Raw genomic sequence first — 18,937 nt, 5'->3', positions numbered from 1 at the left:
CCCCTTACCGTAGTAACCGTGTTTCTTGTGGGTAGCCATGGATATGCAGGGCAAATGAAAGCACAATAAGTAATCCTCAAATTTTCACTTCTTTCCATCCCAGTGGATTAGTTATATTCTTCAAATTAACCAGTAAGTAATTAGCTGTTACTCGATGCATGCCAATTTTTTAATCTATGGATTCATGATTTTGGTTAATGAATTTGTTTGTTATAAATTAAAATTTGATGCTTTTAACAGATGGAGATAAGCGGGGAAGCGGACTCTGACAAGGCCATTGTAGACGTTGTAACGCGTCGTATTTGTGAAAAGCTTGAAATGCTTATATCATATGTACCCTGTCCTAGTTGCGTTTTCAAAGTGCCTAATCATCTACGAAGCGTTAATGATGATCCATATGAACCGCAGATTGTTGCAATTGGTCCTCTTCACCACGGTAAACCTCATTTAATTGCCATGGAAGAGCACAAACTACGATATCTGCGAAGCTTCCTTCTTCGAAGTGATGAGAGTGTGTCAAGGTATGTCCAAATCATACTAGATTTGGAGGTAAATGCTCGTAATAGCTATGCAGAACCTGTCTCACATACCACAGAAAATTTTGTAGAAATGATGCTTCTTGATGGCTGCTTTATTATTGAGTTTCTATGCAGAATGTATAGATTTGATCCAATAGATCGAATAGACGTTATTATAGGGTCGAATCATATGTTGAATAGATTAATGGTGGACCTGTTGTTACTTGAAAACCAACTTCCATTATTCATACTGAAGTTGCTCGTCCCAAACATCACAGAAGTGGAATTCATTCGGATTATTTTTAATGTCTTTGGGCCTTTTCTTCCACGGCGAATGCATGCGCCGATAGACAATCTGGCAACGTTCATGAATCTACTGGGATTCTTCCATAACATCTGGCAACCTTCCGATGCAAGAGGAGTGAGTGATGCTTTGGAAAATGGTGGAAGGAAAAAAAGATTTATAGGCTGTGCCACAGATCTCACAGAGGCAGGGATTAAGTTCAAGAGTCTTGTGGATGCTAATAACTTGTTTGATATAAAGTTTAAAAATGGAATAATTGAAATCCCAGAAATACGAATCGGAGATGAAACAGAGCGTCTCTGGCGAAATCTCATTGCCTACGAGCAGTTAACCTCTTCCCGAGGTCCACAATACTTCTCTAATTATATTGCTTTCATGGATGACGTCATCGATTCTGCAAAGGATGTGGAGATACTTCGTAGCCGGGGGATCATTGTGAACAGGAAGGTTGACGATGAAACCATTGCAATTTTATTCAATAAGATTGGGAAAAATGTCTTCTGCGACAGAGCTCTCTATGCTGATATAGTGGAAGATGTAGACAAGCATTGCGAAGACAAATGGAATAGGTGGATGAGTAAGTGGAATCAGTGGATGGCCAATTTATGGGACAATTATTTTAACACGCCATGGGCTTTCATTTCTTTTTTGGCTGCTATCATGCTGCTCCTTCTCGCCTGGACTCAAACTGTGTATACGGTTCTTTCTTATTATAAATAGATGCCTAGTTCCTGCTTCTTCTTGTCATGAAAAATTGTTTTTTTTTTTTTTAATTATTTTTTAAAATTACATGTGTATGCAGGTACTATTAGTTCTTCGTTGTTATTGAGTTCGTTTTCTGAATTTAAATGCATGAAAGCTTGTGTAATAAAAATGTGCAGTTCCTATCATACATGTGCTAAACAATTCATAAGCAGTTTCCTCTGAAATGGGATTGCATTTGTTGCCTACTCCGCCTGATGAAGTTGGAGATTTTTTTGGGTCCAATCTGCAGGGTATTCAGTGGCCGCGTATAGACAGCTCAATTGATTTGCTGGTTCCTTCTGGGTTCCCCCCTCCCCTGAATCCAAAAAACAATGCATAAGTCAAGTCTGTTTTATGAGCTAGTTATGCTATATAAGAATCTTGACTAACATAACGTTTTTCCAATGTTTTTAAATCCCTCCCAGCTATCATTCTTAAGGGCAATTCATTGATGTTGGTGATACCTGCACCTGGGCAGATCTTTTCCACATTTTGAATTGGTGAAAGAAAGCTCCTTAATGTCAATTCTTAGGTGGAACTTCAAAACATGGAGAAGATGATGAGTTCTGACAATGGTCTAATTACATTGGTATCCTTTCTTTCGAATTTTTGAGATTATTGCTTGTTAGGCACTCTTCATTATTCATTAAATGGTTTGCTTCTAATGTTGAGGATTCTGTGGGTAAATGGGTGTGAAATGGCCTTCTTCTGACTACTGTCTGGTGAAAATGGTTTCAGTTATCTTAGACAATGGTTGACAAAAATACTAGCAAGATGTTCAAAATTTTAACAGGATTTCACTGTTGTTTTGTTTTTCCCCTAAAATTCCAGAGTCTCTTCTTTGTTTTATGATAAGGTCCTTGCTACTGCTGCAGATACTGCCATCAGTTTCTCTTCAAATCAGAAGAAGCAGCAGGTCCAAATTAACAATAAATCTTTTTCCATATTTATATCATCTTTCTTTTGTAGCTTATATATGTTGCTACAGGTTACTAAACCTCGGATTCTAGCTGGCGTCAAAGGCTTTAAATCAGGGAAAATAGAGCAGACAGTGTATATTATTCCAACACCTCACTCCATTTTTAGTCACGTAGAGGGCATTTTCTCGAGGCCTCCATTCTCTGAATCATCTCCAGCTGTTACAGATAGTCAGGAAGCTGTAGAGCTTAATATAGGTTCACCATATTCCCTTCTGTCACTTAATTTTCTCACTGATTGATTTATTCAGGAATATAGGAGTTTATCCCAGGCATTTAAATCGCAGGATATTACGGTCCCCCTTTAACAGTTGAAATTGTAGCTTATATTTAAGTACTTGTAATTTAGGAGTGAGTTTTCATCATCTATGATGTAAAGCAGATGATGTTATCTCACAGGTTTTTCTTTTTTCGGTAAATACTGCTGCTTCCAGCATTTTTATTTTTACATTCCCTGCACAGGAGATTTTTCATTTCCTGTTCAGAATCAAAACGAAAGAATAGTGAATTTTCATTGTGGAGCATTCCCCCTTGTTAATCTGATACGAAATGGAAGATTTCATTTATTGATTGCACTATTAATGAATCTGGTAATCCAGACAATGTATCACAAATAATATCCCAAAATTATAAATAAAATTGAAAATTATTTCCAATTTCATTAAAAAAAAAAAAAAAAAGTCTTCAGGAGAACTGTTAAGTCCCTATCACAATTAATGCCAGCCCTGAGAATGAATGGAAGCAGAACTGCAGAAGTAAGGAACAGAAAAAGAGGCCATATCTTCTCCATCATTAGTGTATCTGCTTCCTGCATCATGCATATGAGAAGTATAACTCACATCGACTTGTCAGAGATAACTCACGTCGACTTGTCAGAGCACTAAGACAAGACACTTCCATCGCCATGAACAATTCTTGTATGAGCAAGTTTTTTGCCAACAAGATCCCTCAACTCGATTTCACCAGGGAACCTGTTTTCTGTCAGCTTGGAGAAAACCTACAATATCCAGTGAGAAACAATAATGAGGACATGCAAATATGGATCTTTATGTGGCTTAATTTCACCCATGATTATTGAACTTATTACGGAACTTCAATTTATATCAACTTTGATTTTGTTTCAATAAAGTTGGCATAACTAAAATTTTATGTAAAGCTATAGTAAAAGTTTTTATGTTGCCATGTAAGAAAAGTCCAGCAGTTTAGCTTTAATCATGAAATTAAATTAGAAAATTTCTACTTGGCTATTATATAAAATTTGGCTACAATTCTACCAAAATCAAGTACCAATAATCTTATTAAAATAAAATCAAAATAAAATTCAATTATCATATTGAAATCTGGCAAATAAAGTTCAATAATCATAGAGGAAATTAAACCATCACAGAAAGACACATATAAACATGCTGATATAAGCAGCAAATTGAAAGTTTACGAATTATGAGAGATGTTACAAGGTCAAGCAAGCTTAGGAAAGAGCTGCCGCAAACTGCCACAAATTGAGAAGTGTTAGATTGCTACAAAAGTCAGAAAGTTTTCTTACCTAATGCGTTAGTCTAAATAAAACAATATTATGCATTCCTAGTCAAAATAGAAATATATAATGATTCATAGTCCAAGTAGGAATATAATCAGTAAAACCTATTTCTATCCTAAATTTCTAATTAGGAACAATCAGACATTCCTTGTACTATTGAAGAAGAGGCAGCCTATGAAGAAAATTATCATATTGAGTCCTTACGACCCCTTATTCCATCCACAATTTCATAGACCCATAACTCGATCCAAGACTCGGGGCCTTATCAACTTGGCATCAAAGCAAGGAGTTATGGGAGACCGTACCATTCAGCAGCAGTTTGAGGATTTCCTGAAGATTTACCTCAAGTACAAGCAAGCGCTTGCTGCCTCTAGCTGTGAACATTGAAGCACCCTGTAAGCGTAGCTAAGCAACAACGCGACAACCAAGTCAAAGGGAATTCCTGCACCAAGAGGGAGACCAATCTGGGCAAAACAGAGGATGGTTAGTACATTCCTCGGTGTGCTAGACTTTATTTTCCAAGCTTCAATGGACAAGGAGACCCTTTGGGCATGTAGAATAGGTGCAAGTGCTTTTTCCATCTCCAGCACATCTCGGAAGAAGAGGTTAAGGAACCCTAACAGAGAATTATAAGAGAAGTAGAGAAAATTAGAGAAGAGAGAGAGAGAAGAGAGAGAGAGAAGAGAGGGATAGTTGAGAGAGAATTGAGAATTATTATTTCTGTGGTAATTCTTGAATAGCTCTACAGATTAGCTTGTTGAGAATTTATATCTCAACTCAATAACTACTTTCTCTAAAGTCAAACATAGCAGTTACCAATTCTGTTACAGAATCAGTTATACACTTTTGCTCCTTTCCCTCCAATATTCCCCTTCCTATTACTATTATACTTTCTTCTATAGTATGTAACAATACCCCTTCCTTCAGCACTTTCTTGTCCCCAAGAAAGTGGCTGTTCTGGAAATTGAGCAGTGATAAAACTTCTATCCTCCCAGGTGGCATCCTCTTCAGGCAATTGAAACCACTTGATAAGTCCTTGTTCCACCTTCTGATCTCCCCTGGAAACCACTCTGGTCTGTAATACCTTCTCAGGAAAAACTACAAACTGATCTTCTTGCAGAATAGGCAATTCAGAAATTGAAGTGATCCCCTCACCAATCCTTCTTTTCAACATTGAAACATGAAAAACGGGATGAATTGTAGAAGAAGATGGCAATTGTAACTTGTAAGCCACCTTGCCCATTCTAGCAATTACTTGAAATGGCCCATAAAACTTAGCAGATAATTTCAAATTCTGCCTCAGTGCCACTGAGGTTTGCCTATAAGGTTGCAATCTCAGATATACCCAATCTCCAACAGAAAATTCCCTTTCAGATCTGCCCTTGTCAGCTTGCTGCTTCATCCTATTCTGAGCCTGTTGCAAATTGGCCTGGAGAAGAGAACTAAGCTGTTGCCTGTCATGGATGAAGGTATCTACAGCTCCTACCTTCACACCATCAAAAGGAAACATAGGCAAGAATTGAGGGGCATACCCATATAGAGCCTCAAAAGGTGACATTCTGATGGCACTATGGAATGAAGAATTATACCACCACTCTGCTAGGGATAACCAGTCCACCCATGTTGCAGGTTTCAAGTGAACCATACATCTTAAATAGGCTTCAATACACTGATTCACCCTTTCAGTTTGACCATCTGATTGAGGGTGATAAGCTGAACTCATAGCCAATTTAACCCCCAAACACTTGAATAATTCCTGCCAGAATAGACTTGTGAAGACTTTATCTCTGTCTGAAGTAATTACCTGAGGAACCCCATGAAGTTTAAAGACAGTATCCAGAAAAACATGAGCTACTGATGCTGCTGTATAAGGATGGGACAGAGAGATAAAGTGTGCCACCTTTGTCAATCTACAAACTACTACCAGAATAGTATCTTTACCTCTTGACTTTGGGAGACCCTCAATAAAATCCATAGAAATTTCTTGCCAAGCTTGGGAAGGAATGGGAAGAGGCTGTAACTTCCCTGGATAAGGGCATGTTTCACCCTTACATTTTGCACATACATCACAAGACTTTACCCATTCCATCACTTCTTTCAACATACCAGGCCAAAAGAAATACCTCTTCAATCTCAAATAAGTGACATTAATCCCTGAATGGCCTCCCACAGCAGAATTGTGATAAGTTTGCAATAAGGTATGCTTCAAAGTTGTAGAATTCCCTACATATAGCCTATGGTTGTAATATAGGACACCATTCTTCAACTGATAACCTGCAACAGCATTATGGTCCAAAGAGAGCTTCTGAATTAACTCTCTAACTTTATCATCCCCTTCATAACTTCCCACCAATTGCTGCATCCAAGCAGGAACTACCACAGATTGAATAACACAAGAATGAAAGTCTGCAGGCCTCCTTGACAATGCATCTGCCACTTTATTTTCAATTCCCTTCCTATACAGTATCTTATAGTTCAACCCCAACAATTTAGAAATACCCTTCTGCTGCAAATTAGTATGTAACCTCTGCTCAAGTAAGTATTTTATACTTTCATGATCAGTTTTAATAAAGAACTGACCCTGTTCTAGGTAATGTCTCCATTTACTTACTGCAAAAGTGATAGCTAGCAATTCCTTCTCATACACAGATAAAACCTTACTCTTAGGCCCAAAAGCCTTAGAAATGAAGGCAATAGGATGCCCTTGCTGTTGCAACACTGCTCCCATTCCCCAATTACTAGCATCTGTCTCAATAACAAATGGCTTAGAAAAATCTGGCAGAGCTAAAACTGGAGCTGTAGACATTAATTCCCTAAGCTTCTCAAAAGCCTTTTGAGCAATAGCATTCCAGTGAAATGAATCCTTCTTTAATAGATCAGTTAGAGGCTGACAAATAACCCCATAATTTTTGATAAATTTCCTATAATAGCCTGAAAGTCCCAAAAAACTCCTGAGATCCTTCACTGAAATAGGAACAGGCCAGTTTATCATAGCAGCAATCTTTTTTGGATCAGTAGCAACCCCCTGTCTTGAGATGATATGCCCAAGATATTCAATTTCAGTTTGCCCAAAGAAACATTTAGATTGTTTAGCAAAAAGATGTTGGGCCTGCAGCACCTCAAACACTTGTCCCAAATGCTCCAAATGACTCTCCATATCCCTACTATAAACCAAGATATCATCAAAAAATACCAGTACAAATTTCCTTAAGAAAGGTTGGAAAATGTGATTCATTAAGGCCTGAAATGTAGCAGGGGCATTAGTGAGCCCAAAAGGCATCACTTTAAATTCAAAATGCCCATGGTGTGTCCTAAAAGCAGTCTTAGGAATATCATCCACCTTCATCCTTATTTGATGGTAACCAGCCCTCAAATCTATCTTAGAAAAGATCACAGCCCCATGCAATTCATCTAACAAATCATCAATAATAGGGATTGGAAACTTATCCTTAACTGTCAAGTCATTAAGTCTCCTATAGTCAACACAAAATCTCCATGTCCCATCTTTCTTCTTCACTAAAAGAACAGGAGAAGAATAGGGGCTAGTGCTAGGTTGAATGATGGAAGAGGAGAGCATATCTTTTATCAATGTTTCAATCTCTGTCTTCTGGTAATGGGGGTATCTGTAAGGCCTAATATTAACAGGCTGAGCATCATGCTTTAGAGGAATAGCATGATTGTGACTTCTAAAAGGTGGTAACCCTTGAGGCTCTTCAAAAATGCTGCTATATTTCTGGAGTAATTGTTGCAGTCTCTCATCACACCCAAAATTGGATGTAGCTGATAGCAAGGAGTGGTCAGAATGCATAACACAAAACAAAGGAGTCTGAAAATCCTTACCATCTTTCCTCAATATATTGGCAGAATACCAAAGCCTGCACTGAGCTTATCCTCTCCAATTCCATGCAAAACTACGATCTTCCTTCCACAAGTAATAGTATGTGTTGATGACTCAAAGTCAAATAGTATTGGATTATTCTTCTTTAACCAATCCACTCCCAATATCATATCAAAACCCCCTAATTCCAGAATCTTCAAATCAAAATTAAACTCATTATTGTCGATTGTCCATTTAAATTCTTGACATTGTAAATCACACCCTAACTTCCTCCCATCACTTGCTGTAATAGCAGTGTGTGGTGTTGAAACCAACTCCAATTTCAATTCTTTAGCTATTCTTTTGTCAAGGAAACTGGTGGTACTACCACTGTCAATTAATATCACCAATTGCCTGTTTTTATGAAGCCCCAACATCCTTATTGTATCAATGCCATGACTACCTTCCAATTGCATGAACCGTGAGTGTTGTCTTCCATATTTTCCCTTTCCTCTATCTCCATTCTGCTTCAAACCACTCCTCTTCACCTCCATCCTCATTCTTCTCCACGGAACAAATTGCATTTAATGTTTTACGCTTACATTGATGCCTGGAAAATACTTGTCCCCACATACGTAACATGGTTTAGGCTGATTCTTAACAGGATTTGAAAAAGAATTTGTTGGTTTATATCTTGAAGATAAAGTAAAAGCAGTGATGGATTGGGTGAGTTGGTCTTGGGTGAGTTTTAATTGTTGTAGGGTTGGATTTGTCAAAATTTGGTGGTCTTGGAGGGTTTTGATAGGTCGATATGGCTTGGCATACTGGTTTGGGTAATTAGTCGATATGGAGTTAAAGGGCGATGGATTGGCTTCTAAAAGGTTTGGAAAAATTGCTTGTATTCTTAGGCTTTTCTTGACTTCCAACACTTGTTCTTGAAGCCTAGCTACTTCTATAGCTGAGATAAGGAAAGCAGCTTCATCATTCTAACAACCAACCTAATTTCATCCTTTAAACCCCCCATAAAAGCGGACAGAAAATAAGATTCACCTAATTCAGGCATTAATCTCTCAATTCTTATTCTTAATTCCTCAAATTCATCTTGATATTCTTCTAAAGATCCCTCCTGCCTCAGTTTCATAAAACCCTCTACTAAATCCTCTAGCCCTTCATCGCCAAATCTACTGCAAATTCCCTCCTCAAATTCTTCCCAAGAATGTACTCCACCCCTATTCCAATTATGGAACCATGCATCAGCCCTATCCACCAAAAACAGGCTCGCTATTGGTACTTTTTGATCAATAGGAACCTTATAGATCTCAAAATATTTTTCACACCTTCTCAACCAAGCCCTAGGTTCTTTCCCATCAAAAGTAACCAACTCTATCTTGGGCAAAATCTGTGGCATACCTTCCATAAAAGAAAATTTTCCAAGGTTATTAGAGTTACCTATATTCTGTAAATTCTGGATCCTTGTAGGGTTAGGTAATAAACCCATCCCATTTCCCAAAACTGACTGAAATTCAACATTTTCAGATCTACTTCCACCTTCAGCAGAATTACTAACTTCCTTACTCCTTCCAGCACTCATGTAGGCTCGCAATTCCTCCAAGATAACATTCTGACCCTCAGTTTTCTTCATCATATCTTCTTTAAATTCCTTCAGATCTCCAGCAGTTCTTGAAGCCACTTCTTGCAGATTCCGAGAAACTTCTTGCAAATTTCTCACTTGTTCTTCCAGCTCAGCAATCTTCACCATTTCTGGACTCACTACAACTGATCTAGTCATATTTCCGACTTCCAGGGACCAATTACCCACTGATTCTTGGATCTGATAGCTCTGATACCAAATGTTAGGGTTAAGGAACCCTAACAGAGAGAATTGAGAATTATTATTTCTGTGGTAATTCTTGAATAGCTCTACAGATTAGCTTGTTGAGAATTTATATCTCAACTCAATAACTACTTTCTCTAAAGTCAAACATAGCAGTTACCAATTCTGTTACAGAATCAGTTATACACTTTTGCTCCTTTCCCTCCAATATTCCCCTTCCTATTACTATTATACTTTCTTTTATAGTATGTAACAGAAGACAAGGTGGGATTGACTTCTTTCCACCTCAAGGGTGACGACCAGCTCTGGTTTCTCAAATTGGAGAGGACTGACCAAACCTCACCTGGGAAGACTTCAAAACGTACAGTAACAATGCACTTTGGGCCTCCAATCCACGGTAAAAAATTAGGGGAGCTTTCAAAATTATGGCAAGAATGTAGTGTTGAGGACAACCAATGCAAGTTTGAACAACTTGCTGCAACCCACACAAACACACTGTCCGCAGAACAAGAGATTCAAATCTTCACTAGTGTCTTTAAGACTATATTGTGGTGGAAGTTGAGTCGCAAAATCCCATTGATCTCAGAAATGCCATGAGTTTGGCATGTCTATACAAATGAAAGAGGGTTGAGGGGGAGGGGAAGGGGGAAAGAGAGAGAAGGGGAGGGGGGGGGGGTGCGTGGGTGCTGGGGTGCGGTGCATGCACTGCCTAATTTATCTGTATCCCCTCAGAATACAAATTCTGTGAGTTAAATTGGATAGGTGTCCCAGAATCTGGTTATAAAAAGCTTATCAAGAGGGAAATAGATGAATAAGCAGCTAAAGGCCTCTGCTTTAATTGTGATGAACATGTTAGGTAGTAGCCCTAACAGTAGATATTCCAGAGTAGAAAGAGAAGAAATAATAGAATAGAAGAGAGAGAGAGAGAGAGAGAGAGAGAGAGAGAGAGAGAAGGGAATTTTAGAGAGAAGATAGAGAATATTATTGATCAGAATTCAGAATGTCTAATACAGGTGTTTCATCTCCCTTTTATAACAGATTCTCCTCCAATTCCCTAATAACTACTCTTTAACAACTACAGCTGTCACTGCTCATAGTTTCCCTCCCAAACAATTAACAACTACTCAATAGACCTAACAAACTTTCCCTCCACAATTCTAATTTGCACTACTAGCCCAATTACATAAACCTTTCCTTATTTCTATATTTTCTCCTTCTCTATGTAACAATACCCTCTCCATTAAAGCATTCTTGACCCCAAGAATGCTGGAAGTCAAGAAATTGAGTTTTGGATAAATGTGGTATCTTCCTAAGTGGCATCCTAAGCTGGCACTTTGAACTAGAATTTCTTTCTTTCTTTCTTTCTTCCTTCCTTTCTTTTTCTTTTTCCTCTTCCAATATGATCATATTGGAGAATTGCAGCAGATGTCAACTGCCCCTGGTTGCCAATGAATGAAATCATGGGTAGTGAGAAAAGACTAGGTCTGAACTTCCATTTGAGAAAGACACATGAAAGTATGAACTATTAATTGACAAAGAGCTAACTTTCTTTCTTTGTTTTCTCCAAATTTCCAATTTTTGTTCCTTTAAGATCACCATACCACTTGATGTCCAGCCATAAATGGAAGCCATCTCCTACTTTTCCTTAACATTTTCAGCAAAAGGAAAAATGCTCTCTGCAGAATTCTTTTTATCAAATCTCATAACACTTTTGCAGTTTACTTTGTCATTGCAGCACAAATTTCCAATGCAATCATCCCTCGACAAGGAATTTATTTTTTTCCTCTGTCTTCTCCAGATCTCAAACTCATTCTCCTTGAGTATGATATGATTACATGATCTCAACTCAAATATGCGACCACCAAGATTCCAATACTTCTCTTCTTCATAAACTTCCATGTCTTCTCCTTTAATAAAAACATTCTCAGCAAGGGAAACAACCTTTTTGTTTCCAGAAATTTTGACAAGTCTAGGGCCAAGAAGCATACCTTTTAAGATTTCAATATTTTTATCAGCACTATTGATACGTATGTCATCTTGAATCCCAAATGATTCCTCTTCAAGGCACCCATCTCTTATGGAAGAATTCAGGTTGAGGGTAGGATCTTGATCATTATTACCATCTGATTGACTATTGAAATGCTTAAGAGATCTTCATATTTTCTCTTCAAAATTTTGTTCATCTTCATCCTTAGTCCAAGCATCAGTATTAATTGCTTCTGGGGTAGGACTAAACACTCCAAGTGTAATGCTTTGAATGCCTGATTCCATGACAGAACTAGAATTTCCTAGAAGATTCAGAGTTTCCTTAGGCATTGGTAAGGAATTCTCACTTGTCACTCCATTGGAATCAGAATTGATGATTTCTTTCCCCTTTTCACCAAAAAACCCTAACATCAGGATTTCCAATCTTCCCCCCTCATTTGAACTACTGCTCTCCTTATTCCTTTCCACCACATGAGTGATCATCATTTGTCGCAAGTCCTCCAGAATGGCATTATTTGTTAAAGAAGTCTTGTTTAATTCCTCCTTCATCTCCTTCTTGAAATCATTTAGGTCCTCGGCATTCCCTTGAGTTGCTTCTTGCAAATTCCTCATTTGTTCCTCCAATTCTGCAATCCGCACCATCTCTGGGCCTATCACAACAGATCTAGTCATGGCTGCAACCCCTAAGGAAAAATTACCCACTGATTTCTTGGATGCAAAGCTCTGATACCAATGTTAGGTAGTAGCCCTAATAGTAGATATTCCAGAGAAGAAAGAGAAGAAATAATAGAATAGAAGAGAGAGAGAGAGAGAGAGAGAGAGAGAAGGGAATTTTAGAGAGAAGATAGAGAATATTATTGATCAGAATTCAGAATGTCTAATATAGGTGTTTCATCTCCCTTTTATAACAGATTCTCCTCCAATTCCCTAATAACTGCTCTTTAACAACTGCAGTTGTCACTGCTCATAGTTTCCCTCCCAAACAATTAACAACTACTCAATAGACCTAACAAACTTTCCCTCTACAATTCTAATTTGCACTAATAGCCCAATTACATAAACCTTTCCTTATTTCTATATTTTCTCCTTCTCTACGTAACATAACATTATGTCAAAGGGCATCAATATAAATGGCTTTTTTGGTTCAAGTCATTTGAAAAAGATAATTGGGAATAGGAACAAGGGGGAGTAACTGCAGAACCCAAGAAATCTCTTCGCACAATTACCAGTTCTGCAAACCATACAGGTATGGGGTACTATTAATGGAACTCCTTTGCTCATTTTAATCGACTCCAAAAGTAAGCATAGTTTCATGGATACTGCCCTTGTGTCTGAACAGGTAAGTATGAGGGATTACGTTTTGTAGTAGTTAACAGAGAAAGGGTACAAACTTTAGGCTTGGGCAGGAAATTCCTTTGCTCCTAGCAACCAATTATTTTATTATAACCTGCATATTTTACCTTTGAGTGGTTTTGATGTTGTTCCAGACATGAACTGGTTGCAGACACTTGGGCCATTAATTGGGACATTTCAGCTTTGCGAATGGGTTGTAATTATAAGAGGCAGTCCATTGATTTATTAGGAATAAAGGGGTTGCACTTGCACTCTTAACCTGCTCCTCCATTTTCTGCAACACTGGAATTGGTTGATAAGAAGGCAGAGTTTCAACTAGTAATGGCCGCATTTGATGACTTTATTTCAGGAAATCAAAGGGCTGCCACCTAATTGTACTCATGCCCATAAAATTTTTTTAGAGCGAGGGACCAGGCCTGTAATTGTACAGCCTTATCATTATCCCCAAGCACAGAAAGATAAGATACAATGACAGTGTGCTGAAATGCTTGCCAATGGAATCATAAACTAGTCAGTCACCCCTTTCCCCTCCAATGTTATTGGTAAAACAATCGGATGATGCATGATGCTTCTGTGTTCATTACCAAGCTTAGAAAGCTAAGACCATGAAGGACAAATTCCTATTCTGGTAATTAGCGAGTTGTACGAATTACATGGTGCTAAATACTTCACAAAATCAGACTTGCCCTGCACATATCATCAGGTAAGGATGCATTCCTCCAATATTGAAAAAACAGCTTTTCGAACTCATCACAGGCACTTGGAATTTGAGGTGATGTCTTTTGGTTTGACTAATGCTCCTTCAACCTTCCAAACCATAATGGTCCTCAACCTTACAAGCCTTACTCGCATAAGTGAAATGTATCTGCAATATTTTACTAATGATTGTCCTATGCGATGGGTTGATTGGGTTTAATGGGATGAATATTGTTACAACACCAGCTTTCACACTTCTTTACGTTGTCCTCCTTTCAAACTAGTATATGGTCATCCTCCACCACAGGAATTATCTTCTTATGCAGAAGATGCTAAACTACAAGCTGTTGATTATGCGCCAACGGATCGTGATCAGGTTTTCAATGATTTGCGGGAACATTTGATACAAGCACAGCAAACAATGAAATCTACGCAAGATGCTAATCATCATGAAAATCTGTTTAATGTTGGTGATTTGGTGCATCTAAAACTTCAGCCCCATAGACAACTTTCATTGGCTGGGAGATGACAACGGAAGCTAGCTCCCAATTTCTATGGGCCTTTTCGCATTTCCACCAGTATTAGTCCAGTGGCTTATAAATTAGAATTAACCCCTTATTCCAAGATACAGCCAGCTTTTCATGTATCTTGTTTGAAGAAATTTCATGGTCAACTGGAACTTGAGGAGCCCCAAATTCCTCCAGTGGAACAGCTTGCTCATCCTCCATTTTTGCAAGCTATGTTAGGAGCAAGAATGCATAACAACAGCAATAAACTACTGGTTCACTGGGAAGGCTTATCTCCAGCTGAAGCTTGTTGGGAAGACATTGATAGTTTCGGTTAGCTCAAGCAAGCTAGCTTTAGAAAGGGCTAGTAAAAACTACCAAAAATTGGGAAGTGAAAGTTTTTGAGAGACATAATAAGGCCAAGCAAGCTTTAGAAAGGGCTACAAGTCAGTTAGATTGCTACAAAAGTCAAGGAGTTTTCTTACATAATAAGTTAGTCCAAGTAAAACAATATTATGTATTCCTAGTCAAAATAGGAATATATAAGGATTCCTATCTAAATAGGAATATAGTTAGTAATTCCTATTTCTATTCTAATTAAAAGGAATAAAACATTCAGCCTATGAATGAAATTATGAGAATTATTTTTACCAAAAGGCTCAAGTCCTTACAATTCAAAGATTCAGGGTTCTCTCTAAAGAGCCCTAACTTATTTCACTGTAAGTGGTTAAAGAACAAAAGCTCTCAATCCTTTATTCGATCCACTAGTCCTTAGATCCATAACTCAATCTCAGACTCAGGACCATATCACATGCATCAATACAAGTTATCCAAACAAGTAAACACCTACTGAAGGCAAAAGATTTTGCTCTCAAGAGAAAAAGATAGCATTACAAATTACAAAAGAAGGGATCTTACCAATTCACCATTGCAATATACTTCAAAAGCACCAGAACTCTGGAGAAAGGATTGAATGAAGTTTCCAAAAAGCCAAGTGCTCGCAATACTTCCAAATCTGTTTGCACGTAAAGAATAGTACCAAGGAGGTGGAACTGCAAATCCTAACCTTGGAAAAATTTGTTCACCAGCCATTATTACTCCAATGATTCCAAATTGAAAAACTGGAACAACTTTGCTCAGTAAGCGCTTTGGAAATGAGGGAGGATAGTTCGCCAAAATTACATTAATACCAGGAAATTGTGTTTCCAGCATGTTTTGCATAGTTACAGCAGTTCCTCTGCCAAAGGCAAACAATAAATTGCATGTAAAAACACATAAACTCAACTCAACTCAACTAAGATTGCTTGTTATTATTAAGAAAACACATAAACATATAAATATTGCTTGTTATTATTAAGAAAACATATAATTTGAAATTTTTTTTTTTTTTAAAAATGCTTATTATTATTAATTATCATTCCTATTTTTATCCAAATTTGTAATTAGCGCCAAGAAAAAAATTATTAAAAGAAGGGATTACGATGCTAATGTTGGAAAAACTTTTCAAAATTTCTATTTGAATTGAGCTTTAATTTTGTTCAATTAAGTAAAATTTTGAAATATTTTACAATCAAGTACATCTGGTGAATCTGAAGACCACTTTTGTTAACTTCAACAAAATTAATCAAAAATTAATATTATTTGCCTGTGTCTTCTATGGTTACTTTGATTTTTTAATACTTTTTTCACTTTGTTCTATCCAATCCACAAGATTTGGATTGCTTTTATTGTTTAATTGACAAAGTAATATATAATTTGATTTGAACAAAATAACAATAAAAAAACCCTTATTTGCTACATTATTGTCAATATTCCCATGCCAATCAACATTAGTGTTAATGTACGGGCATTTGAACAAAATCTTTGCCTCATGATTTTTGTCCTAGAAATAGTGAACTTATTACTAATTTGTGGCCAAATTAATTAGGAAGAAGCAATGAAATTATTTTATTGCTGAAATTGTTAGTCTTGATAAGCTATATTGGATTGGTACCGAGCTTTAATGCGTCAAATTCAACAGGTTTCAATGAGCATTATTAAAGGAACAAGATACGCATATGAAAACATGGTGGCAGACTGGCAGTAATGTGATCAGAGATGGATAATATTAATTCTACATTGATTTTATGCTCCAAATGCACTTATTCTAAAAAGTTTCATAATTCATGCACTTAATTGAACAAAATCAATATAAAAAACAGATAATAAACATAATTAATCTTTTAACCAGAAATAAACCAAAGCAATTCATTATCGACAGAAATGGAATTAATGCAAGAGATACCTATAAGAACAAGAAGCACAGAAGTCGATATTAATGGTGCTGCCAAAGCCAATATTACCAACGCCGCCGCCTACTCCTCCGATAGCGGATGACGATGATTTCTGCAGTTTTAGCAAGGCATTACGAAAATTTTCTCTGGATAACAATAAAGCATTGTAAATGTATATAAAACAGAGGAGAGGCAAGCTTAACGGAACCTGAATTGGAAATTGAAGGGGCTGTTGGTGGAGAACTGAATTGGGCTTGGATCGGAAGCTGCTAAGATCATTTTGAGCGGATTTTGGCGGTGGTGGTACCGTAAATAGATTAACAACGTCGGTGAAAAATAGAAAGATTGGTAAACCTAAGAGCAGAAATTGAGATCGATCCATTTTCCAGTGACACGACAGACGCAGAAAGAAGCCAGACAGAGAGGCGACACGAGCAAAGGACGTGGGCTGTTTCGTTAAATGGGCTTCTCAAGGAAGACGAAATGTAAATGGAGGAAAGCTCAAGAATGTCCTCTTCTTTCACAATATTTAATTAAAATGAATTTTAATTTTTTAATTTAATTAATTTAGAACTTTTAATTGGATAAATTATTCTGAAGTCCTATATAATGCCAAAATTAATTAATTTTTGTTTCTATAAAGTCAGTTAAAATCCCTCATTATTTTGTGAAATCAAAATTGTTTAGTATAATCAAAATATTAGAAGGATGTCTTTAGTAGTAAATTAAAAATTAAAGAGTTAAATATCATATTTATAAATTTTAACTTTTAAAAATGATAATTATCAATTGAGAGATTATTATATGTACTTAGTGCACATGCATTTCTCTCTAACAAATATGAGTTTACCTTCCTAAAAATAAGAATAACTGATTTTTTGTATCTAATGGAGTACTATTTTTTGGTATTTTGGTGTATTTAACAATTAGTCATTATTAACATATTCCATCAAAGTTAACATTTAAGTATAAATATTAATTAGATGAAAAGTTAGTATAGTCTCTTTTAAGTATCCAAACAACATCAATGAAGGGTTAAAAATTATAAGAGTAATAATTACCCCTTATTAACCTCATATTAAATGCCCTCTTGGAGTGTGTTTGGTAGAAGATTAAAAAATTAAGAGTTTGTTTACACTATAATTTAATTTTAATATTTTTATGCCCCAGCTAATTAATGGTTCTTGAATATTAAATAAAAGTGTCAATTTAATCTGATTAAGCCCATAACTCAAGCTAGCGAAAGACCAACAGTCAGTAAGTATTAATTACATAGAGCTAGACAAATTAAATAATTCCTTATGCAAGTGAGTATTATTTATTTAGTATCTACAAATATCTACTGAAGATAAGCATGGGAGCAGAGTAGTGAGCATGTAGAGAAAGTGGTATAGTACGTGGTTATGAGAGTTATGGGTGGTGGCTTGGTGGTCATGAAAGTTATGGAAGTGGAGGTAGTAGTGAGAGAAAGGTGCTAGTAGTGGAAAAAATGGCAACCACCTTGCTTGGTCAGAGCAAAAGGAAAAAGACACACAGCCAATCAATCAACATGTGAAAAACACAATATTTTAGCTCAAATTATTTCTAGTTTAGCGATCTTTACTTTCTTAAGCAATCTTTATTTTTTCAGCCAAGCAATCAGTCTTTTATTTTCAATTCAAGCGATCAGTTTATATTTTTTCTTGCACATATACTACAAGAAATTAAAAAAATAGCTATAAAAATTACCGACTAAATATACTAAAATTTCGTAGGTAATCAGTGATTACCGACGAATTACCGACGAAATTTTTTCGTTTACATATACTAGCGTAGGTAATTTTTACCGACGAAAAAAATGTTGTCGCTAAATTTACCAACGAAAAAAATGTTGTCGCTAAATTTACCGACGAATTATTTAGTAGGTAAATTTAAATTTTTTTGTAGATAATTTCGTAGGAGATTTTGCTCTTATAAATTACCGACTATTTACCGACGAAAACAAATTTTCGTAGCTAATTTTTATTTAATATTTTTTAATTTAGTCATTACTTTTTAATTTAATTTAATTTTTAATTTTTTTAATTTAAATAACTTTTAAATTTAATTTAATTTAATTTAATTTAAAATTTTCAAATTAATTTTTTAATTTTTAAATTAAATATTAATTATTAATTATTTTAATTTATAATTTTTTAAGATTTAATTGACTTTAAAAAATTACTAGTGGAGCCCAACGTAGGCCCCATGTATGTGACTATGCCACAATTACTCTATGTTAGAGAGTAGTTCTCCTTTTACAGATAAACTCACTACCCTCAAATCTATTCTCAAACGATGTGGGAATTTCACATTTTTTGTGATTTACCGACGAATTACCGACTAAATATATTTCGTAGGTATTTTTTTTAAA

At 36.3% G+C, this 18,937-nt stretch overlaps 2 protein-coding genes across 6 annotated transcripts; one reads left to right on the top strand and one right to left on the bottom strand.

Moving 5' to 3' along the window:
- Nucleotides 1-5: 5 nt before the first annotated feature.
- On the top strand, nt 6-3,067 carry LOC110641483 (UPF0481 protein At3g47200). Of its 4 annotated transcripts, none has more exons than XM_021793208.2 (4): nt 15-132; nt 241-2,155; nt 2,442-2,482; nt 2,555-3,067. In XM_021793208.2, the coding sequence occupies exon 2, from the start codon at nt 241-243 to the stop codon at nt 1,540-1,542; it is 1,302 nt and encodes a 433-aa protein (XP_021648900.2). In that variant the 5' UTR covers nt 15-132; the 3' UTR covers nt 1,543-2,155; nt 2,442-2,482; nt 2,555-3,067. The 4 variants fall into 4 exon arrangements, with proteins under 4 accessions (XP_021648899.2, XP_021648900.2, XP_021648903.2 ...); XM_021793211.2 differs by having other exon boundaries at nt 2,423-2,482; XM_021793209.2 differs by having other exon boundaries at nt 2,398-2,482.
- Nucleotides 3,068-3,083: 16 nt separating this feature from the next.
- Nucleotides 3,084-17,025, bottom strand: LOC110641484 (selT-like protein). Of its 2 annotated transcripts, XM_058144158.1 has the most exons (5): nt 16,754-17,025; nt 16,557-16,657; nt 15,191-15,509; nt 3,407-3,540; nt 3,084-3,268 (listed from the first exon to the last, which is right to left on the bottom strand). In XM_058144158.1, exons 1-4 carry the CDS (start codon nt 16,925-16,927, stop codon nt 3,424-3,426), a joined length of 711 nt encoding a protein of 236 aa, XP_058000141.1. In that variant the 5' UTR covers nt 16,928-17,025; the 3' UTR covers nt 3,084-3,268; nt 3,407-3,423. The 2 variants fall into 2 exon arrangements, with proteins under 2 accessions (XP_058000141.1, XP_058000140.1); XM_058144157.1 differs by having other exon boundaries at nt 3,084-3,540; nt 16,754-17,024.
- Nucleotides 17,026-18,937: the final 1,912 nt, after the last annotated feature.

Source organism: Hevea brasiliensis, chromosome 3, assembly GCF_030052815.1.
Source record: "Hevea brasiliensis isolate MT/VB/25A 57/8 chromosome 3, ASM3005281v1, whole genome shotgun sequence".
In the NCBI taxonomy this organism is placed as follows: Eukaryota; Viridiplantae; Streptophyta; class Magnoliopsida; order Malpighiales; family Euphorbiaceae; genus Hevea; species Hevea brasiliensis.
This window is presented reverse-complemented; position numbering and strand designations above follow the sequence as displayed.